This window comes from Electrona antarctica, assembly GCF_951216825.1.
Source record: "Electrona antarctica genome assembly, chromosome: 2".
NCBI classification, from domain to species: Eukaryota; Metazoa; Chordata; class Actinopteri; order Myctophiformes; family Myctophidae; genus Electrona; species Electrona antarctica.
Genome location: NC_136807.1, coordinates 2935831 through 2961485, shown reverse-complemented (window position 1 = coordinate 2961485; position 25655 = coordinate 2935831). Strand labels below are relative to the sequence as shown.

At 46.3% G+C, this 25655-nt stretch overlaps 1 protein-coding gene across 3 annotated transcripts in view; it reads left to right on the top strand.

Moving 5' to 3' along the window:
* LOC306940957 (solute carrier family 41 member 3-like) overlaps positions 1-25655 on the top strand; it is a 55389-nt gene that overhangs the window by 7183 nt on the left and 22551 nt on the right. For all 3 annotated transcript variants that reach the window (XM_079526243.1, XM_079526241.1, XM_079526242.1), the window contains exons 3-7: positions 14622-14729; positions 15105-15176; positions 15511-15655; positions 18610-18756; positions 24643-24787. In XM_079526243.1, the coding sequence (XP_079382369.1) occupies positions 14622-14729; positions 15105-15176; positions 15511-15655; positions 18610-18756; positions 24643-24787 (617 nt within the window). The remainder of the gene's footprint in view (positions 1-14621; positions 14730-15104; positions 15177-15510; positions 15656-18609; positions 18757-24642; positions 24788-25655) is intronic.

The window sequence follows — 25655 nt, the reverse complement described above, 5'->3', positions numbered from 1 at the left end:
ATACTATCTTAGTCTACATAAAGTGCTATATTTAAAATACTATCTAAGTCTACATAAAGTGCTATATTTAAAATACTATCTAAGTCTACATAAAGTGCTATATTTAAAATACTATCTAAGTCTACATAAAGTGCTATATAAGGGGCTAGTGCTACGGGCCATGGTGGAGTCTGAAGAGGTGGGTTTTCAGACTAAGGCGGAAGATTGGGAGTGAGGCTGCAGTTCTGACTGTGATGGGAAGTGCATTCCATAGTTTTGGAGCTAGAAGGGAGAAGAGTTTGGGACGTGTGTGGAGTGTTGTCCCGGCGTTGTTATACTGTACCTCACATGTTCTCTTAAGACTCGTTCTTGGTAAAGGCAGAGTAAAGTGAACACCCATAACCTGTTCAGTGGCATAGCCTGGCTAGTAGGGGCGTCAAAAAAATCGATTCGAATTAGAATCGCGATTCCGTTATGAACGATTCAAAATCGATTCATAATTTCCAAAAATCGTTTAAAAAAAAAAAAAAATCTGGTTACAGTTACAGGAGTTTTCACTACATGGTGTCTGTGATATGAAATGTAAGCTTACCCTAATCACAGTAAACATCATGTCACTTCAGTTCAAGACTGGAGTTGATTGTGATGAAATCCTATGTATTGAATCGAGAATCATTTTGAATAAAGAATCGTTTTGAATCTGGAAAAAAAATGCTTTTGAATTTTTTGGATTGAGAATCTAGTTGAATCGAATCGTGACCCCAAGAATCGGAATCGAATCGAATCGTGGGACACCCAAAGATTCACAGCCCTAATGTCTAGTATTGGTGGGTTCACTGGGTTGTATCTGTAACAACAAATGTACAGGTTCATGCCCTTGATTGCCTTGTAGGTCATCACCATGGGTGTTGGCAGTAAACCTGCGAAGCTAGCGAAGGGAACACAGGAGGGCGGAGATGTGAAATTCTAGGGAGGTCGAAGAGCAGGCGTTGCTGCGACATTCTGGATTAGTAGTACGGGGGTCGAGTGAGCAATGCCTGCAGGCAGAGCAGCAAGCAGGGTGTTGTTGACAGTCAAGCCTGGAGATGACTTGGATGGCTCACAGGGGGCGTTTTAGCGTCTCTGAAGGTGGGGGGGCTCTATGCGCAATTTTCGGGTCGGGTCGGTGGGTCTGGCGGCCACCCGTCAGAACACTATACAGTATACAGTACAGTAGGCAAAATAAATCTGACATTTGTTTCTGAGCCACGCTGTAAATAAACAACCTGTGATTATAGCTGTGATTGGCTGGATGGCCATTCAAATCAATCGAAACGGGCCAATAGATAGGGGATAGGGGAAACCTAGTTGGCCAATCACAGAGTGGCTTTCCTAGAACTGCGCGGACATCCATAATAACGCGGACATCCAAGCGGGAAAACAAAAACAAAAAAGTCAGTCAGTCAAAGCAGTCAAAGTGTGTGTGTGTGTGTGGGGGGGGGGGGGATGACATCACTGATCTGTGTGTGGGGGGGGGGGGGGGGGGGGGGTGACATCACTGATCTGTGAGAGGGGGGGGGGGTGGCGTTGTACGCACCATGAATGGGCGTGCCGCCCATGGGCTCAGATACGGAGCTGGGCAGAGGAGGGTCTGTATTCTGTATTGTACAGTCTGTGATACCACAGTATCAAGTGATCGTTGTAATGGACACCTAGAAGCAGTGGTGGAAAGTAACTGAGTACATTTACTCTACTTAAGTACAATTTTGAGGTATTTCCATTTGCCAGTATACTCCACTACATCTCAGAGGCAAATATTGTACTTTTACTCCACTACAATCATTTGAAAGTTTTAGTTACTAGTTCCTTTCTAGATTGTGATTAAACATACATTAACCAATAACCACTTCAGTCCTGGCCTATATACTGTACATATCGGTCATTTGAAAATAGCAGATCTACAAGCTCACAATGCATGTATGAGGACAGCTGACCCTCTTTCCATCTGCAGCTAATCAGTATTTAATCCATCCACTCTTAAACTGTATCTATTTGTCTCGCTCGGCGGAGAGGGGGACACCATGTGTCCAGTCCCAGGGGACAGACAAGGACACTGAGAGAAGATGGTGTTATACACCAATGTCAAACTCTTTGGCTCATAGCCATTGCCAATTACTTAGGGATTCATTTAGCTGATGTTGATTAGTTGATTTCCAATAATATTTACCAGGTATATCTCCAGGAGTTTCAATGACACGACTTTCAAGTCACACAGGAAATACTTTCTATAAGTCAGCCCATTCCTTCTTTTGTCATGTTTTTTTTATTTTAAATAGACCCATCATGGCAGCTGTTCGATAGAAAGATGCTCTTACTATAGCCGAGAGTACACATTCTTTTGCAGCTGTTTCAACTCAGTGAGGAAAAGTGTGATAATTAATTCATAACACAGTGAGCATCATTCTATGTGCCGGGGTATAGCTCAGTAACTCGCAACGTTCTCAGTTTGATTCCGGGCAGCATCAACCCAGTGTATGTATGAATAACACTTAGCTTGGGTAGCTAAGATGTGCCGCAAGTACTGGGAGGAGCTGATGGTATTCAGTATTTCAGTCCGACGTCATTTTGTAGTGCTACGTTACGTCCCGGTCCAAGTGGCACCAGCTCCCGTCCGCATCTCATTGTAAATAGAATATCTAAACGCGTGAATCTTTTTACAATGATGTTATTTTTCAGAAAGGAAGCCATTGAGGGTTAAAATGGGTCTTAATGCTTCCAACTCGAGTAGAATTATTAATGTTTTGTACAAGTGTCCATGACAAAGAAAATATATGATGTGGAGACAATAAAGACTATTATTATCATTATTATTGAAGGTGGTAACAGTCCATTTGCTCAGTACAATATTTCGAATCTAGTTTGCAATTAATGAGGATTTAGTTGACACAATGAAATAAAATGGCGATCGTATTCCCTGTGGGGCAGACGGCCTGTCACAGCCAGATTTGGGAGAGCAGCAGCTTTGTTGTTGCGAGGAAAGCGGTAAAATGAGACTTTCGTGGTTGTTTTCGTCTCAGATTTAGTCCGACGGAGCGTCACAGTATAGCTCTATGGGGACACACAAGCGACACAAAAGTAGGACCCGGAAGTATCTCTGGAGGGGTCGCTCACGTCACGGCTAAAATACTGAATAGCTCCACCTCAGCAATCCATAAAGGGGAGAGATGCCCTCGTTGCTCGGCTGAGAACGGTACAGTAGTTGAATACATGTACCGTACTCGCTTACTTTCCACCCCTGCCAGAGTGTAAACATAGCAGGTAGGAGGGAGGGAGCACAGATGGGGAGAGAGAGAGAGCTAAGGAGGAAGAGAGGAGAGAGAGGGAGAGACAGAGAGGGGGAGAGAGAGAGAGCTAAGGAGGGAGAGAGGTGAGAGAGAGAGAGAGAGAGAGAAAGAGAGAGAGTGATAGAGAGAGAGAGAGAGAGCAGAAACTACTGTATAAGGAGAGATGGAGAGAGAGAGTGCATGGAAGCAAGAGAGAGAACAGAGATGGAGAGAAGAGAGCAGAGGGAAACATTATGGGCGGGGGGGGGGGGGGGGGAGCAGGGATCAGGACATGGCAAAGAGACTGCAGGAGAAAGACAAGATGGAGAGTGAAAGAACACAGAGAAGGGTAGATAACATGGAACAGGAGAGTGGGAGGTTGCCACATACCTGATAGAGAGAGAGGAAGAGGAGAGAGAGAGGTTGCCACATACCTGATAGAGAGAGAGGAAGAGGAGAGAGAGAGGTTGCCACATACCTGATAGAGAGAGAGAGGAAGAGGAGAGAGAGAGGTTGCCACATACCTGATAGAGAGAGAGGAAGAGGAGAGAGAGAGGTTGCCACATACCTGATAGAGAGAGAGGAAGAGGAGAGAGAGAGGTTGCCACATACCTGATAGAGAGAGAGGAAGAGGAGAGAGAGAGGTTGCCACATACCTGATAGAGAGAGAGGAAGAGGAGAGAGAGAGAGAGAGAGGTTGCCACATACCTGATAGAGAGAGAGGAAGAGGAGAGAGAGAGAGGGAGAGAGAGATTGGTCTTCCTCAGTGAGTTTGGATGTGATGCGTAGCAGATAAAGCCCTCCCTGTTTTTATGCTACGTCACCCAGCAGAGCAGGACTCCCCGGTCGGTGCTGCTTACACCAGCAGACACAACCCGCTCCTGGACGCTGGCGGCTGCACTCTGCCACTGGATCTCCCATACGGCTGTCTGTCTGCCAGTGGATCTCCCATACGGCTGTCTGTCATGGGTCACAACGTTTTACCTTCCTCCGTCTCGTCAGACTGTTTGTCACCCGGCCAGCGCATAGTCGTGTGACCGAGATGGGCTGCAGACATCTGGGAAGGGCAACTCACAGTACAGGACACTGGACGTTTTGAGTGTCTTCACGTCTGTGAGTGAGTCAGACAGAGAGAGAGAGAGACAGACATTCAGGGCCTGTTGGACGCTAGTGGACCTGTAACAGCGAGTGGACATCACAATCGACTGACTTCACAGGACTGGGGCAAGTGGAGTTGAGGCTTAAACAAATTAAGTCTGTTAATTGGATATTGAACTCGACAAACTTGAACTCTTTTGCTTGTCCGCAAAGCAGCCAGAAGCCCCGAAGCCTCTCACGATCTTAATTAAAGAGACAGGTCATTTTTAAGAACATCATTTATATGCTAATGATGATTGATCTCCAAAATAAGCTGGTCCGTCTGGACTTAACGAAAACAGGACATAATTCAATATGACGGTGATATGAAATGTGCATTATCTGCGTCAGTTTTATCTTGTTCCATTTTGCCTGAGAGAGAGAGAAGCAAATGTGCGTGGAGAGCTGCTGCTTGTCTGACGGCGTCATTTAGTCAGACATCGTGCGGGGAAACGTCGTGACCTGTGGATACGGGAGAGCCTTTTAATGATTTTGTGCCCGGCTGGCTTCCTGCTGACAAACGGACACCTCAAGCCCACTGACTCACTAGAAGATGTCATGCTTCCGTCGAGTGTTCCACAGAGAATTCGTTCCAACTTTCAGTGGATGCAAAGACAGTCGGAGTCCTGGAGACATGAGTCTCTTATTTCTTTGACTTAATTCACTTCTAGTAGCACAACATTGGCTTAGAATGAATTTATTTCTCCTTACTTGGATCACATTTTCCTCTGACATCAACGGGGTAAGATAAGGACACACATTATTCATTTTATAAGACGTCTTATTAAAACGTGCGTTGAATTATAAAGCCTTAACCACAGGAAGGAAGACGTGAATAACTGGATCATTTGCTGTTGTTTTTTCAATTCATGCCTAAAGCATTTAGTTAATGCATCAATGATTTCTTTCTATTTTGAGGCAGATGATCCTGATATCCACTATTTCTTCATAGATCAAATGCTGGTGCAAAACAGGTTGAGCTATTCTGAGATTAATTCAGCGTTTCATTAACAAGAGAACATTTTTATTCTGGGTCTAATGTGGCGGAAAATAAAGATTCCACAATCTGTCCACAAAATTATCATTATAAATATGATCAAACCGACACTTAACTCATTTTGGGCGGGAACCCATTTTGGTGTTTCAAGCATTCTGTTATACTTTAGCTATTGAAAAATATCAGATCTACAAGTTCATAGCGCGCCACCGAGTGGTGCGCTATGAACTTGTAGGTCTGCTATTTTTGAAAATTGTAAAAATGCGGCACAAATCTTTGAATATGTTCTTTGAATATATTCTTTCAGAGCGAACGTTTTTTTTTATTTCAACGTCAGGACTAAATGGGTTAATGCTATTGTTTTATTTACCCATATGTGATTTGAAAATGTAAAAATGCGGCACAAATCTTTGAATAGGTATATATTCTTTCAGAGCGAATATTTCTTTTATTTCGACGTCAGGCCTAAATGGGTTAAATCTATCGGTGGAACGGTGCATCTATAAAATCACTCATTTGACCGTCCACTTCTCACTCCCTCACCTTTTAGGGCAAAGGAGGCCAAAGTCAAGCTGATTTGATTTGACGCTAACGGAGACGGCAACGATAATTTTGCTTTAACTGAACACACCACTTTTGCATTGGGACAGCCATGGGCTAACAAACTGGTTGAACTCCATCGCTACTGAACCCAACATGGTGGTGACTCGTCTGGAAGTGGAGCTCTGCTACCAGGGCAGCAAGCTCCGCGGCGTGACATGGAAGCTGACGCGCTCGGAGTTCGGCTTCCTGCCGGAGAGCTCGTGGCAGATCGCCGCCCAGGTCATGGTGCCGTACCTGGTGGCGGGACTGGGAATGGTGTCCGCCGGCATCGTCATGGATCTCATACAAGTATGAACAGCTGAGCGAAACTGTTGATGTTTCAAAGGATATAGCATAATATATAAGATAATATATCATAACATAATGTCATTTTTATATCGAAGTAAAGATCTACTAACTGTATTGCCCCATGGGGGCAATAGAGGGTATGCGCATGCATAAAGTGAATGGCAGATCGAGTGGCAAATCGAGTGGCAAAGTGAATTTAATGTTGATTAAAGTCATATAATGCAATCAAATATGACTTATGTTTGGATGTATGGGCTGTCAAGGCCAGAAAGTAGTTTTTTGCCACTCAGTAGGCGTTACAGCATAACTTCCTGGTATGATGATGATGTCACACACATACCCTCTATTCATTATAGTGTAGGGGCGAATGTGGCTCAGGAGGTAGAGCAGGTCGTCCAATGATCCATGGGTCGCCGGTTCGAATCCCGGCTCCTCCTGTCTACATGTCGAAGTGTCCTTGGGCAAGACACTGAACCCCAAATTGCTCCCGATGTGCTGGTTGGTACCTTGCATGGCTTCCGCCGCAATCGGTGTATGAATGGGTGAATGTAATGCACAATCTATGTAAAGCGCCTTGGATAAAGGCGCTATATAAATGCACCATTTACCATTTACCATTTATCTTATCCTCATCTATATTCTGTCCTGTCCTGCTGTGACCCCTGAGTCCTGTCCTGTGACCCCTGAGTCCTGTCGGACAGGGAAATGACTGCACATACATATGGATAACCAATTTCAGATGGCACACTGGATGCCTATTTGCAGATGGATGACTGTGCAGATGGGATGGCGAGGTTGCATGGTGTATAAGTGGAGGGGGGAAGGTAGTGGTGGACGGCTGAGTGGATGGAACACAGACACACAGAGAGGATGGAACACAGACACACAGAGAGGATGGAACACAGACACACAGAGAGGATGGAACACAGACACACAGAGAGGATGGAACACAGACACACAGAGAGGATGGAACACAGACACACAGAGAGGATGGAACACAGACACACAGAGAGGATGGAACACAGACACACAGAGAGGATGGAACACAGACACACAGAGAGGATGGAACACAGACACACAGAGAGGATGGAACACAGACACACAGAGAGATACGTAGTGGTGGACGGCTGAGTGGATGGAACACAGACACACAGAGAGAGAGATACGTAATACTTAGTGTCAGGATTGTATCTGTTTGAGTTCAGACTCTGCCAGGTCCTCCAAATCACATTAATGGACATCTCAGAGAGGAGGAGGGGGGGGGGGTTCGGGATGAAATCGAACTGTTGATTGAATCAAGGTTGGGGATGTGAATGCTGATGTGGATGGGGAGTGGGAGTGGGAGTGGGGGGGGGGACTTAACCCATTTTGACCTGAGATCAGATTCTAAAAATGTCTTCTACATCCTGACAGTTTTCTGAAAAAGCTATGTTTCTATGTCAGTGGTTCTTCGATTTTTCAAAAATAGCAGACCTACAAGCCACTCGGTGGCGCGCTATGAGCTTGTAGATCTGCTATTTTCCAATGGCTAAAGCACAACATAATGCTAACACCAAAAGGGGTTCCCACCCAGAATGGGTTAAGTACTATGGGTTTGAGGTATTTCGTTTTCACTTTACTAGTATTTCCAATTTCCAATACTTTTACTTAGACTCCACTATACCTCAGAGGCAACTTTATATGTGAAAACTTGTGTTGCTATAGTTACTAGTAGCCTGCTGCCTGTAGGTCATAGTTTTCTTTCATTTAATTCTAGTTATAGATACTGTAGAGAGATAATGGGAGTCAATTATATTGCTTTTGTACATTCTGGCTACATGACGTCTTACGTTGCCCGAAGCAAACATTAAAGTCCATAGACTTGGCTGCCATATGACGTCATCTTCAAAAGCCACGTATTGGAGGGGCTAGCGGCCGTCAAAAAGTCAAACACTGGCAGTTTGCACATTTGGCGCTGATTGGCCCAGCGGTTTGTGAGATTAGCTACGGACAAATGGAAACGCAGGCATGCGCACAGACAGATCACATATATGGCTAGCCTCCTTCAGAACCACAGCGTAAGAACTTTAAACTGTCTCAGTGCCACAGGACGCCTTTGGACGCCTTTTTGAATATTCATTTTCTTTTTTCTTTTTCTTTTTTATCCATATTTTGAAAATTGCTCTAATCTGCATGTCAGGTGATGACATGCACAATATAATTTCATTTTATTTATAAAGGGCTTCGGTGGCAACGAGGGCCAAAACTGGTGTCCACCAGGTGGCACTGAATGAGTTTTAAGAAGGAATCCTTGGACTATGTTTCTGTGGGCCAATTTTTGTATGGTGTCCCGAGACTTACAGTAAACGGACTCTTACAGAAAACGTGATGTGCACTGGATAAAACAATGCATAACCATGGCGTGGATATTCATGCCATCCATGGTGCTTGGCCTGCCTATACTGTGTACAGTTAGTTACAGTACATGCAGAGAGAGATGGAGAGGGTTCGAGCCCACCAGGGAACAACAGCAGCAGCGAGTGTAGAAGTAAAGTGGGCCACATCCCATGACAGCCACTTGCAAGTGTGACACTTCTCAGCCGGATCCCCGCCATTCCAGAACCCGAGAACTGTGTGTAAAAATAAACTCCCCCTCCTGGAATCAACCACTGCCGCTCACCCCTCCCCTCCCCCCCATATGTTCAGCCTGCCAGTTATCCCCCTTACTCTCTTCTCCCGTCCACATAAGCTGGCATGGCACCGTGATGAGACGACATAGTGAGGGAGACGGTGTGGTACACACAGCTGGCATGGCACCGTGATGAGACGACATAGTGAGGGACACGGTGTGGTACACACAGCTGGCATGGCACCGTGATGAGACGACATAGTGAGGGAGACGGTGTGGTACACACAGCTGGCATGGCACCGTGATGAGACGACATAGTGAGGGAGACGGTGTGGTACACACAGCTGGCATGGCACCGTGATGAGACGACATAGTGAGGGAGACGGTGTGGTACACACAGCTGGCATGGCACCGTGATGAGACGACATAGTGAGGGAGACGGTGTGGTACACACAGCTGGCATGGCACCGTGATGAGACGACATAGTGAGGGAGACGGTGTGGTACACACAGCTGGCATGGCACCGTGATGAGACGACATAGTGAGGGAGACGGTGTGGTACACACAGCTGGCATGGCACCGTGATGAGACGACATAGTGAGGGAGACGGTGTGGTACACACAGCTGGCATGGCACCGTGATGAGACGACATAGTGAGGGAGACGGTGTGGTACACACAGCTGGCATGGCACCGTGATGAGACGACATAGTGAGGGAGACGGTGTGGTACACACAGCTGGCATGGCACCGTGATGAGACGACATAGTGAGGGAGACGGTGTGGTACACACAGCTGGCATGGCACCGTGATGAGACGACATAGTGAGGGAGACGGTGTGGTACACACAGCTGGCATGGCACCGTGATGAGACGACATAGTGAGGGAGACGGTGTGGTACACACAGCTGGCATGGCACCGTGATGAGACGACATAGTGAGGGAGACGGTGTGGTACACACAGCTGGCATGGCACCGTGATGAGACGACATAGTGAGGGAGACGGTGTGGTACACACAGCTGGCATGGCACCGTGAGGAGACGACATAGTGAGGGAGACGGTGTGGTACACACAGCTGGCATGGCACCGTGATGAGACGACATAGTGAGGGACACGGTGTGTGGTACACACCGAAAAATCCTCAGTGTTCATTTTACTCCAAGAGCGTGAAAGTGGACCCTCAGGCTTTTCCCGCGCAGACCGGCTGAACTTGTCAGACTGTAAACCTACTGTAGCATGTATAGCATGCACCTGTGTCTGCTGGAGACGTGAAAAGTAGGCTATTGGGTCAGGCTTAATTTATGCCAAGAATATATTTGCGAGTTTATAGATTAGCCATGTGAGAATGTCGCATGATTATGAATCAGGCAGTTGAGACAATGGCATAGCGCCTTCTTGTTCTGCTCAGAAGATAACGTTAGATATAATGGTGGCAATGGTGACAGTAGTGATGGTGATGACAGTAGTGATGGTGATGACAGTAGTGACAGTAGTGATGGTGATGACAGTAGTGATGGTGATGACAGTAGTGATGGTGATGACAGTAGTGATGTTGATGACAGTAGTGACAGTAGTGATGGTGATGACAGTAGTGATGGTGATGACAGTAGTGATGGTGATGACAGTAGTGATGGTGATGACAGTAGTGACAGTAGTGATGGTGATGACAGTAGTGAGGGTGATGACAGTAGTGAGGGTGATGACAGTAGTGGTGGTGATGACAGTAGTGGTGGTGATGACAGTAGTGGTGGTGATGACAGTAGTGATGGTGATGACAGTAGTGGTGGTGATGACAGTAGTGATGGTGATAGTAGTGATGGTGATGACAGTAGTGATGGTGATGACAGTAGTGATGGTGATAGTAGTGATGGTGATGACAGTAGTGATGGTGATGACAGTAGTGATGGTGATAGTAGTGATGGTGATGACAGTAGTGATGGTGATGACAGTAGTGATGGTGATGACAGTAGTGATGGTGATGACAGTAGTGATGGTGATGACAGTAGTGAGGGTGATGACAGTAGTGGTGGTGGTGACAGTAGTGATGGTGATGACAGTAGTGGTGGTGATGACAGTAGTGATGGTGATGACAGTAGTGATGGTGATGACAGTAGTGATGGTGATGACAGTAGTGATGGTGATGACAGTAGTGATGGTGATGACAGTAGTGATGGTGGTGACAGTAGTGATGGTGATGACAGTAGTGAGGGTGATGACAGTAGTGGTGGTGATGACAGTAGTGGTGGTGATGACAGTAGTGGTGGTGATGACAGTAGTGAGGGTGATGACAGTAGTGGTGGTGGTGACAGTAGTGATGGTGATGACAGTAGTGGTGGTGATGACAGTAGTGATGGTGATGACAGTAGTGATGGTGATGACAGTAGTGATGGTGATGACAGTAGTGATGGTGATGACAGTAGTGATGGTGATGACAGTAGTGAGGGTGATGACAGTAGTGATGGTGATGACAGTAGTGATGGTGATGACAGTAGTGATGGTGATGACAGTAGTGATGGTGATGGCAGTAGTGATGGTGATGACAGTAGTGATGGTGATGGCAGTAGTGATGGTGATGACAGTAGTGATGGTGATGACAGTAGTGATGGTGGTGACAGTAGTGATGGTGATAGTAGTGATGGTGATGGCAGTAGTGATGGTGATGGCAGTAGTGATGGTGATGACAGTAGTGATGGTGATGACAGTAGTGATGGTGATGACAGTAGTGAGGGTGATGACAGTAGTGATGGTGATGACAGTAGTGGTGGTGATGACAGTAGTGATGGTGATGACAGTAGTGATGGTGATGACAGTAGTGAGGGTGATGACAGTAGTGATGGTGATGACAGTAGTGAGGGTGATGTCAGTAGTGAGGGTGATGTCAGTAGTGATGGTGATGACAGTAGTGATGGTGATGACAGTAGTGATGGTGATGACAGTAGTGAGGGTGATGACAGTAGTGATGGTGATGACAGTAGTGATGGTGATGACAGTAGTGATGGTGATAGTAGTGATGATGACAGTAGTGAGGGTGATGACAGTAGTGAGGGTGATGACAGTAGTGAGGGTGATGACAGTAGGGATGGTGATGGCAGTAGTGATGGTGATGGCAGTAGTGATGGTGATGGCAGTAGTGATGGTGATGGCAGTAGTGATGGTGATGACAGTAGTGATGGTGATGGCAGTAGTGATGGTGATAGTAGTGATGGTGATGACAGTAGTGATGGTGATGACAGTAGTGATGGTGATGACAGTAGTGATGGTGATGACAGTAGTGATGGTGATGACAGTAGTGAGGGTGATGACAGTAGTGGTGGTGATGACAGTAGTGATGGTGATAGTAGTGATGGTGATGACAGTAGTGATGGTGATGACAGTAGTGATGGTGATGACAGTAGTGATGGTGATGACAGTAGTGAGGGTGATGACAGTAGTGGTGGTGATGACAGTAGTGGTGGTGATGACAGTAGTGGTGGTGATGACAGTAGTGAGGGTGATGACAGTAGTGGTGGTGGTGACAGTAGTGATGGTGATGACAGTAGTGGTGGTGATGACAGTAGTGATGGTGATGACAGTAGTGGTGGTGATGACAGTAGTGATGGTGATGACAGTAGTGAGGGTGATGACAGTAGTGATGGTGATGACAGTAGTGAGGGTGATGACAGTAGTGATGGTGATGACAGTAGTGATGGTGATGACAGTAGTGATGGTGATGGCAGTAGTGATGGTGATGACAGTAGTGATGGTGATGGCAGTAGTGATGGTGATGACAGTAGTGATGGTGATGACAGTAGTGATGGTGGTGACAGTAGTGATGGTGATAGTAGTGATGGTGATGGCAGTAGTGATGGTGATGATAGTAGTGATGGTGATGACAGTAGTGATGGTGGTGACAGTAGTGATGGTGATAGTAGTGATGGTGATGGCAGTAGTGAGGGTGATGATAGTAGTGATGGTGATGGCAGTAGTGATGGTGATGACAGTAGTGATGGTGATGACAGTAGTGATGGTGATGACAGTAGTGAGGGTGATGACAGTAGTGATGGTGATGACAGTAGTGGTGGTGATGACAGTAGTGATGGTGATGACAGTAGTGATGGTGATGACAGTAGTGAGGGTGATGACAGTAGTGATGGTGATGACAGTAGTGAGGGTGATGTCAGTAGTGAGGGTGATGTCAGTAGTGATGGTGATGACAGTAGTGATGGTGATGACAGTAGTGATGGTGATGACAGTAGTGAGGGTGATGACAGTAGTGATGGTGATGACAGTAGTGATGGTGATGACAGTAGTGATGGTGATAGTAGTGATGATGACAGTAGTGAGGGTGATGACAGTAGTGAGGGTGATGACAGTAGTGAGGGTGATGACAGTAGTGAGGGTGATGACAGTAGGGATGGTGATGGCAGTAGTGATGGTGATGGCAGTAGTGATGGTGATGGCAGTAGTGATGGTGATGGCAGTAGTGATGGTGATGACAGTAGTGATGGTGATGACAGTAGTGATGGTGATGGCAGTAGTGATGGTGATGACATTAGTGATGGTGATGGCAGTAGTGAGGGTGATGACAGTAGTGATGGTGATGGCAGTAGTGATGGTGATGACATTAGTGATGGTGATGGCAGTAGTGAGGGTGATGGCAGTAGTGAGGGTGATGGCAGTAGTGATGGTGATGACAGTAGTGATGGTGATGGCAGTAGTGATGGTGATGGCAGTAGTGAGGGTGATGACAGTAGTGAGGGTGATGGCAGTAGTGAGGGTGATGGCAGTAGTGATGGTGATAGTAGTGATGGTGATGGCAGTAGTGGTGGTGATGACAGTAGTGATGGTGATGACAGTAGTGATGGTGATGACAGTAGTGATGGTGATGTTTGTGATAAGGACGTCATCATAATAGAAACAGGGGGTTTTAGTCCATATAGGCTATTAGATTGCAGCTAAGCTGACACTTATGTGGGGTATATAACTAGAGGTTCGGGCCGCAACAGGGCCCTCTCTCACACACACACACACACACACACACACACACACACACACACACACACACACACGGATGGACGGAGTGCAAAACATACTCTGCCTATGCCTTCGGCCTGGTGGAAACAATAAATCCAGCCAGTCTTTGTTGTAGGAATTGCATTAGTCAGCATTTCATTGTATGACTTGTGATTTATTGTGCAGCCTTTAGTGCTGCTAGAACAGGCCCGTTTATATTATAATAGTTTAGTGCTGCTAGAACAGGCCCGTTTATATTATAATAGTTTTGTCAGTCATTGTATTTAATGTAGTGACATTTTATTTTATATTGTGAATTTTGTTTGTCTAGAGCTAATTTAGACAAATTCACAATATAAAATAAAATGTCATCTGGCCTGTGAGATCATTTGGATTCTTAACCCACTAACGCCATTAATCTACGTCAATTAAAGCCAATTAATCAATGCTAGGCTTAACGCCATTGGCGTAGCTCTACGGCAATTGCACTTTTATAGTGCGTGCGTGCGTGCGTGTGTGCGTACGTGCGTGCGTGAGTTCTCCCATCTCTCCCTCTGTGGGAGTCTGTCTTTCTAATGTAATCTATTTGTGTGTGAGAATTCTTCTGTGTCTCTCTGTGTGAAATTGTTTTTCTGATGACATTTCCTGTGTGTGTCTCTGTGCGTGCGTGCGTGCGTGCGCGCCTGCGTGCCTGCGTGTGTGTGTGTGTGTGTTCCAGCACTGGGAGGTGTTCAAGGTGATTACAGAGATCTTCATCATGGTTCCTGCTCTGGTGGGACTGAAGGGTAACCTGGAGATGACGCTGGCCGCTCGCCTGTCCACTGCTGTACGTTTGTTGATTCATTCATTGTCTCCGCCTGGCCGAAAGACTTGGCCGAGACTATATTTTACTACAACTTAGCATCTTCACATGTGTATGTCATATATGTAGTCAGCATGTATGACTGAGTTGTTCTGCTCTGAATTTAACATTGGACTGGTTAATGTATGGATACTGTGAATTTGGTGTCAGTTCTACTAAAACCCATTTTGGGCCGGAACCCCTTTTGGTGTTAGCATTATGTTATGCTTTAGCTATTGAAAAATGGAAGAACCACTGACATAGAAACATAGCTTTTTCAGAAAACTGTCAGGATGTAGAAGACATTTTTAGAATCTGATCTCAGGTCAAAATGGGTTAAAAGTGTATGTGTGTTTCTAGGCTAATACTGGTCAGATGGACGACCCTGCTAAGCAGTGGACCATGGTGTGGAGTAACCTGGCTCTAATACAGGTAATACAACAACAACACACAACCTCTTCACATGTGCATATTCTACTTCTACTATTTCTACATTGCCCACTGTATTTATATCGGCCACATGACGTCTTCTGTCGTCATTTAGTGGCCTAAACAAACATTAAAGTCCCCAGACTTGGCTGGCAAACCATTTACGTCGTAAATGCTCTCAAGTCTAAACAAACAAACAAACAAACAAATCCCATCGACTTGGCTGCCATATGATATCAAAAGCCATGCCTAGCGCCTCTAAAAAATTTAAGTACTTTTTTCCACCACAGACTGTAGAGTATGGACGTGAACCCCCAGTCTGTGTGTCTCCATGCAGGTCCAGGCCACCGTGGTGGGCTTCCTGGCGGCCGTAGCGGCCGTTTGTTTGGGGGCTGTGTCCAGGGGAGGGGTGGAGCTGGACCAGGCAGCCGTCCTGTGTGCCAGCAGCATCATCACGGCCTTCGTCGCCGCTCTCTCCCTAGGCAAGTCTCTCTAGTGGGGTCCAGTAACTCCAAACAACCATTTGGTCCCTGAACGCCCCTCGGAACACACTCGAGGACGTCTGGGGGTCCATGGAGACCACGTTGAGAACCGGTGCTCCATTGCAGTGGTTCTGGGTCGTGTCACAATTTAAAGAGGGAGTGCCACAATTTTTGTATTTTTCCAGTTTTTCATGTGTCTATGAGGTGACAGTACTTCATTAGACACCCTGGAGTCGTTTTTATGTGCAATGGTGTATTAACTTTGTATTTAGGTTTCTTCCTAGAGGCTGAACCCTTGACAGTCAAACGGGCCAATGAAATAAACAGTAATATAGTGACATCACACTATCAGCCCCTCCCCTAACTCCTCCCCCTTTATCATACAACTACAGCTGTGGGTGTGGCTTCAGTTCAGGTGGATCACCACCCACCAGGCAATCCAGGCATACTTAATGAACTGGTGGGCGTGCCCACATAAAAACAACATTTTAACAAATACTGTACACTTTTTTGAAAAAAGTTATACCTCCTTATATAACAATAAGACCTGATGATCATGTTTTAGGGTTGGAAAAAATCACGGCACTCCATCTTTAAGGGATTGTCAAATAATAATTGTGTAGAGAACATTTTGAAAAGTTGCGAGGCGTTGTGAGTTTGTAGATCTACTATTTTCAGATAGTAATCTACTATCTTTAGTACTATAAAAAACTGATCAGACATTGGCCAAATTGTAAATACTATAAAGAGGCTAACATTTTGAATAGTTGCTAGGCGTTTTACACTGAGAGCCAGAATTGTAGCCATAAAACGACCACATACTGCACAAAATCTATAAAACTGAGTGAAGCAAACAAACAAAAAAAGGTGTCTGGGGCTCTGTTGAAGTCAGGGGGATTTTCATTTCATAACCACCACTTTGTAATCATTTATGTCGTCATGAATGCAACGTACCTCTGTCACGTAATCTCATGTCCTAGATCAGGGTTGGGCAACTGGCGGCCCGGGGGCCACATGCGGCCCCCACCTTCACTTAATGTGGCCCTCAGGTTAATGTCAGAATACTGATATATTATTGGTTTCAGCTGTTTACAATTCTACGACATGCAAAACATGACTCGCTGTAATGACTTCAGTCTAAATTAGTAGCTCAACACAAGTATAATTAAAGGCATTTGAAATTACATAAAAATGTTAATTTTCAGGATTCCAATTCAAAAATAGCAAAAATTCAAGATTTCAATTCGAATATAGCAAAAATTGCCGATCTACAGGCTCAAAACGTTTTGAGCCTGTAGATCGGCTATTTTTGCTACGACAGTAATATATGGCCCTAGGGAGTGAGTGTGGAAATATAGTGGCCCTCTCCATCGTCAAAGTTGCCCAGCCCTGTCCTAGTTTGACTCTGTTCACTGCAAAGACCAACTTCAGCACACTAACCTACTCAGACACCTGACTGTACACGTCCCACACTAACCTACTCAGACATCTGACTGTACACGTCCCACACTAACCTACTCAGACATCTGACTGTACACGTCCCACACTAACCTACTCCGACATCTGACTGTACACGTCCCACACTAACCTACTCAGACATCTGACTGTACACGTCCCACACTAACCTACTCAGACATCTGACTGTACACGTCCCACACTAACCTACTCAGACATCTGACTGTACACGTCCCACACTAACCTACTCAGACACCTGACTGTACACGTCCCACACTAACCTACTCCGACATCTGACTGTACACGTCCCACACTAACCTACTCCGACATCTGACTGTACACGCCCCACACTAACCTACTCAGACATCTGACTGTACACGTCCCACACTAACCTACTCAGACATCTGACTGTACACGTCCCACACTAACCTACTCAGACATCTGACTGTACATGTCCCACACTAACCTACTCAGACATCTGACTGTACATGTCCCACACTAACCTACTCAGACACCTGACTGTACACGTCCCACACTAACCTACTCCGACATCTGACTGTACACGTCCCACACTAACCTACTCAGACATCTGACTGTACACGTCCCACACTAACCTACTCAGACATCTGACTGTACACGTCCCACACTAACCTACTCAGACATCTGACTGTACACGTCCCACACTAACCTACTCAGACACCTGACTGTACACGTCCCACACTAACCTACTCCGACATCTGACTGTACACGTCCCACACTAACCTACTCCGACATCTGACTGTACACGCCCCACACTAACCTACTCAGACATCTGACTGTACACGTCCCACACTAACCTACTCAGACATCTGACTGTACACGTCCCACACTAACCTACTCAGACATCTGACTGTACATGTCCCACACTAACCTACTCAGACACCTGACTGTACACGTCCCACACTAACCTACTCAGACATCTGACTGTACACGTCCCACACTAACCTACTCAGACACCTGACTGTACACGTCCCACACTAACCTACTCAGACATCTGACTGTACACGTCCCACACTAACCTACTCAGACACCTGACTGTACACGTCCCACACTAACCTACTCAGACATCTGACTGTACACGTCCCACACTAACCTACTCAGACACCTGACTGTACACGTCCCACATTTCTCTTCCTCATGCATAATTTCTGCATTACGTGCGTAGTCCATTATTTATTGCCGGTAGAAATAATCCCACACATTGACGTCAACACTGACCGTGCAGTGTCTGTGTCTGTCAGCACGAATACAGTTTGCTAAAGTCTTTCTTTAGGCTTAGGAATACAATCCATGAGTGCTATACTGTATATCTATCTACTGTCTGTCTGTCTGTCTGTCTGTCTGTCTGTCTGTCTGTATATCTGTCTTTATATCTGTCTGCCTGTCTATATATCTGTCTATATACTGTATATCTGTCTATATATGTGTCTATATATGTGTCTATATATGTGTCTCTCTAGGTCTGGTGATGATCGGTGTGATCATTGGTTCCAGGAAGGTGGGGATAAACCCTGACAATGTTGCCACGCCCATCGCAGCCAGCCTCGGTGACCTCATTACGCTGTCGTTGCTGGCTGGAGTCAGCAGCACGCTCTATCAATACATAGGTAAGCCTTGGTGACCTCATTACGCTGTCATTACTGGCTGGAGTCAGCAGCACGCTCTATCAATACATAGGTAAGAAGCCTTGGTGACCTCATTACGCTGTCGTTACTGGCTGGAGTCAGCAGCACGCTCTATCAATACATAGGTAAGAAGCCTTGGTGACCTCATTACGCTGTCATTGCTGGCTGGAGTCAGCAGCACGCTCTATCAATACATAGGTAAGAAGCCTTGGTGACCTCATTACGCTGTCGTTACTGGCTGGAGTCAGCAGCACGCTCTATCAATACATAGGTAAGACCTCATTACGCTGTCGTTGCTGGCTGGAGTCAGCAGCACGCTCTATCAATACATAGGTAAGACCTCGGTGACCTCATTACGCTGTCCCTGCTGGCTGGAGTCAGCAGCACGCTCTATCAATACATAGGTAAGAAAGCCTTGGTGACCTCATTACGCTGTCGTTGCTGGCTGGAGTCAGCAGCACGCTCTATCAATACATAGGTAAGACCTCGGTGACCTCATTACGCTGTCATTGCTGGCTGGAGTCAGCAGCACGCTCTATCAATACATAGGTAAGAAACCTCATTACGCTGTCATTGCTGGCTGGAGTCAGCAGCACGCTCTATCAATACATAGGTAAGAAAAAAAGAAAACAATTTACAATTTAGGCATTTAGCAGACGCTCTACAGCTACAAAACAAAACAAGCCTACAGCTATCTGTTGTACCTCTAAGATTTAAAGGTATATTCAGTGATTTGACTTAATTCAAATATCACTTGATTTTTCTTTTTTTCTGGATAATCCTCCCTACTATAGAGTGTGCTGACCATATAAGGAGTTCCTCCCTGTCCCCAGTGAGCCCCTGGGGTCAAAAAAACCCTAGTTTCAGTTTTGGTGGCGGGTGGCAAAGCCTTCATCCAATCAGGATGAGAGGGGCCTTCCTCCAATCATGATCGAGTGGGGGCGGGCCTTGGTGCACATGCTGTTGGCCTGTTGCACTTCCCCCCACTGTAGAGCGTGCATGTGCACATTTTGTTACCGGGGCGGACTGGGTGGTTTTCCAAATCACCCAAATCACTGAATGCTCCTTTAAGAATATCGCAGTTACAGAGTGTCGCTCTCTGTAACTGCGAAAAACAACCGTGTTGTTTTCGTGCTCATACCCAGCCACCCACACACATAGCTCCGTAAGGGAGTGGTTGCACCACTCAAAAAACTGGCAAAGGAAGCAGTACAGTACAGGGTGCAGCTCGACTTTTTATTCTTTGATCTCAGTTCACTTCTAGGCCAGCATCTGCCTCCAAGAGGTTGGATGTGCGCTACTGCTCTTTAATCTTGTACCTCTCAGATGTCTTAACTGATTGGTTCATTGGGTATAGGATAGTTTTCTCGTTGGAATGGATAGGGTATCCGTTGGCTGTAAATGTGGAGTTCTGTTATCAATATCGTGTAATCACTGAGTTATGCTTAAATTATACTGTCAAGTCATTTAGATCTGCCGGGAATAGATCTACAAGGTCACGGCGCATTTTGGGCTATTTTTGGCATGTTTCTTGTTACATACGACAAAGTACAAGCTTTAGTGCAGAGGTTCGTAGAGTAGCCAAAAACTGTAGAAGTAAAAGTACTTAAACAAAAATACTGACTCAAGTAAAATGGTAAATGGTGCATTTATATAGAGCCTTTATCCAAGGCGCTTTACATAGATTGTGCATTACATTCACCCATTCATACACCGATTGTGGCGGAAGCCATGCAAGGTACCAATCAGCACATCGGGAGCAATTTGGGGTTCAGTGTCTTGCCCAAGGACACTTCGACATGTAGACAGGAGGAGCCGGGATTCGAACCGCCGACCCATGGATCATTGGACGACCTGCTCTACCTCTTGAGCCACAGTCGCCTCATATAAGTGAAACAAGAATTCGTCCAAATAGCAAAATGTAGCCAAATAAAACACCATTAAAATGATGTCGCAATAACAACTTTTACAAGTACAGTTACAATGTAAATGTAACAGATTAACTTGTATCTCTGGGTATTGACTCATCATGGATTCTATCAAATGATGTATTTTGCCAGTCGTTGACGAAGGTTCTGTGTAGGGCCTACGTGTATCAATGTAGCGTCAAGATGAGACACATGAGCGCCAGCAAGTGTTTTTCTGTGAAACTAACCCTAGCTGAATGCTGACTGCATGGATTAATCACAAGGCTATGTGGTTGTTGTGAGAAGCTCTTGGGATCACCATTTGTATCCTGTATCATATTGTTGCAATAATGGTGGTGCAGAGTTACAGTGTCAGCCAAAAATGCCATTAGAAACAGCAGATGAAAGTAAAGTGTGCACTCAGCCATCTGTATCCACCATTAATGTCATCTTGCGGCATCCATAGATGTTGCTTTGCACAAAATAATTCACTTTATTTCCCACATTTTAGTTTTATGTACTGTAGCTGTCATGGGCTGCAAGTCTGCCTCTCAAGACTGTTGACGAATTCAAATGAAAAGAGGGTGCTGTTTTTCCCTTATTTTTTGCCGATAGGTACTCAGATTGTGAAAAAGTTGAAAAAGGGTTTAAAAAATGTTCGTGTACTAGTTGACTAGTTGCCTAGTTTACTAGTCGACTACCTATTATGTAAAAAAATAAAGAAAATCTTTTTTTTTTTTTTTTTGGAAGTCAATATTTGTACATTTAAAAACTGTGTACATTGGTGACTATAACTATAATCTACCTGATCTTGAGGCCTACAAAATCGGGAAAAAAATAAACTTTTTTTTGTTGTGTTTCTTATCACTAAGATAACTAACTAGTACCAACAAGGTCGACTAGTGGATTTACTTGGTCGACTACCGTAGTTTACTAGTCGACTAGTTGCTTAATGCCCTAACATACAGTACTTAGTACCGTTAGGCTGAACTATCTTTTTTCCCTCTTTCTTTTAAAGATAGATTTGGCATAGCTGCATACTGTAGGTCGTGCAGATAGAGAGACAGGACAGTAAGGGACAAGTTGGTAGTCGTACTGGAACCCAGGACAGGTCATCACGACCGCAAGGAGCATTCTGGTCTATGCTGCACCAAGCGGGCTGAGCCTCCAGGCAGAGAGTGGTCTCTGGAGGCAGACTGCTGACTCACACACCCTTTCCAAAGGCTTCCGTCACAAACAGTCACAGTCCGTGTGCAAAAGAAGCACTCAGTGGAAATATATGCAAAGACACTACAGCACACTTCTGTCTCGTCACGGTCCCACCACACACTTCTGTCTCGTCACGGTCCCACCACACACTTCTGTCTCGTCACGGTCCCACCACACACTTCTGTCTCGTCACGGTCCCACCACACACTTCTGTCTCGTCGCGGTCCCACCACACACTTCTGTCTCGTCCCACCACACACTTCTGTCTCGTCACGGTCCCACCACACACTTCTGTCTCGTCCCACCACACACTTCTGTCTCGTCCCACCACACACTTCTGTCTCGTCCCACCACACACTTCTGTCTCGTCCCACCACACACTTCTGTCTCGTCCCACCACACACTTCTGTCTCGTCCCACCACACACTTCTGTCTCGTCCCACCACACACTGCTGTCTGGTCCCACCACACACTGCTGTCTGGTCCCACCACACACTTCTGTCTGGTCCCACCACACACTTCTGTCTGGTCCCACCACACACTTCTGTCTCGTCCCACCACACACTTCTGTCTGGTCCCACCACACACTTCTGTCTGGTCCCACCACACACTTCTGTCTGGTCCCACCACACACTTCTGTCTGGTCCCACCACACACTTCTGTCTCGTCCCACCACACACTTCTGTCTCGTCCCACCACACACTTCTGTCTCGTCCCACCACACACTTCTGTCTGGTCCCACCACACACTTCTGTCTCGTCCCACCACACACTTCTGTCTCGTCACGGTCCCACCACACACTTCTGTCTCGTCCCACCACACACTTCTGTCTCGTCCCACCACACACTGCTGTCTGGTCCCACCACACACTTCTGTCTGGTCCCACCACACACTGCTGTCTGGTCCCACCACACACTGCTGTCTGGTCCCACCACACACTTCTGTCTCGTCCCACCACACACTTCTGTCTCGTCACGGTCCCACCACACACTTCTGTCTCGTCCCACCACACACTTCTGTCTGGTCCCACCACACACTTCTGTCTCGTCACACCACACACTTCTGTCTCGTCCCACCACACACTTCTGTCTGGTCCCACCACACACTTCTGTCTGGTCCCACCACACACTTCTGTCACGGTCCCACCACACACTGCTGTCTGGTCCCACCACACACTGCTGTCTGGTCCCACCACACACTTCTGTCTCGTCCCACCACACACTTCTGTCTCGTCACGGTCCCACCACACACTTCTGTCTCGTCCCACCACACACTTCTGTCTGGTCCCACCACACACTTCTGTCTCGTCACACCACACACTTCTGTCTCGTCCCACCACACACTTCTGTCTGGTCCCACCACACACTTCTGTCTGGTCCCACCACACACTTCTGTCTCGTCACACCACACACTTCTGTCTCGTCCCACCACACACTTCTGTCTGGTCCCACCACACACTTCTGTCTCGTCCCACCACACACTTCTGTCTGGTCCCACCACACACTTCTGTCTGGTCCCACCACACACTTCTGTCTCGTCCCACCACACACTTCTGTCTGGTCCCACCACACACTTCTGTCTCGTCCCACCACACACTTCTGTCTGGTCCCACCACACACTTCTGTCTCGTCCCACCACACACTTCTGTCTGGTCCCACCACACACTGCTGTCTGGTCCCACCACACACTGCTGTCTGGTCCCACCACACACTTCTGTCTGGTCCCACCACACACTTCTGTCTGGTCCCACCACACACTGCTGTCTCGTCCCACCACACACTTCTGTCTCGTCCCACCACACACTTCTGTCTCGTCACACCACACACTTCTGTCTCGTCCCACCACACACTTCTGTCTGGTCCCACCACACACTTCTGTCTCGTCACACCACACACTTCTGTCTCGTCCCACCACACACTTCTGTCTGGTCCCACCACACACTTCTGTCTGGTCCCACCACACACTTCTGTCTCGTCCCACCACACACTTCTGTCTGGTCCCACCACACACTTCTGTCTGGTCCCACCACACACTTCTGTCTCGTCCCACCACACACTTCTGTCTCGTCCCACCACACACTTCTGTCTGGTCCCACCACACACTTCTGTCTGGTCCCACCACACACTTCTGTCTCGTCCCACCACACACTTCCGTCTCGTCCCACCACACACTTCCGTCTCGTCCCACCACACACTTCCGTCTCGTCCCACCACACACTTCCGTCTCGTCCCACCACACACTTCTGTCTGGTCCCACCACACACTTCTGTCTGGTCTTTGCAGTCACTTGAATTTAGTGACTGCAGTCACTGCTTTAAATCAAATTGGTCGACGTAGATATATATATAGCTGCCTGCCCGTTGGCATGAATGGAAATTCTAAAATATGATTTAAATTAATTGTATTTTAAAATATATTTTGGTGAACGGAAATGACAAACAGATGACCATTTGCGGCTTTCAGGAGACGTACAATGACTATAATAGCGTTCAAGGACTGGAATAATTTCTATGACATTTATGTCCAATACCACTAGAGGGCAGCAAAGGTCACATTACATCATAGACAGACACATACAGAATAGGCTTTAAATATCTTAATTGAGATCCTACTCATCTCTGCTTTTGTGTATTTGTGCGTGTAATGCATGCATACAGTAATATGTGAATGTGTGCACCACAGCTTCATCTGTATGTTAATAGTACTGTATATGCACTAACTCTCCCCCTTTGTGTGTGTGTGCGTGTGTGTAGATGTATGGTACCTGTCTCCATGTGTGTGTGTGGTGTTCCTGGCTCTGATTCCTGTGTGGGTGATTTTCGCTCGCAAGAGTCCACAGATCAGAGAAGTTCTGCGCTCTGGATGGCAACCTGTCATAGTGGCCATGTCTATCAGCAGGTACGCAGGCGCACGCACGCACAAACACACGCACAAACACACACGCACAAACACACACACAAACACACACAAGCTCTGGTCACACAGACATGGAATGAGATTCAATTCAATTCAATTGTCAAATCACAACAAGTTGTCTCAAGACACTTTACAACCAACAAAGATCCACCCAGAGCAAGCAATATTGCGACAATGGTAACGAAAAAATCCCCTTTAGGAAGAAACGTCAGGCAGAACCCGACTCTAGGGTGGGTGGCCATCTGCCTCGACCGTGTTGGGGGAGGGGGGGGGGTAGAGGGGGAATAGGAAGAAAGGATAGAAGAGAGATAGACAGGGTGGGCTCCATGAAGTGGCCTGGTCCACGGTCACACTCGGCAGTCAGTTGGGGGTTAATATTAGAGGTCCACGGAACTGCGAAGTGGAGGACGAAAAGAGACTCCGGGGAGGGATTCCCCGGATGTTGGGTTAGTGGCAGGCCTTACTGGAGCCTATACAGTGTATATTACAAGCACTGCTGGGAGACAAACCCACACAAACAATGTACAATTATGGTATTTAGCTGAGATGATTGACGTTCATTTAGCCATTATGTTAATTTAGTGTCATACAAATGTCGCTAGTTACTGTACAACAAAACCTTGGCTGCAGTGACCATTCCATTCCATTTCCCCCGCCCACACATTTACATGCAGACTTCAGTTTATTTATTTTTATTTAACCTTTATTTAATCAGGCACAGAATAATAATAATAATAAGAAGAAGAAGAACAGAATTGTATTTGCAATTAAAAAAAATGCAAGGTCTTTTTTTTAAATAGAGGCTGACAGAAATCAATCAGGTTATAAACAAAATAGAACACAAATCAGT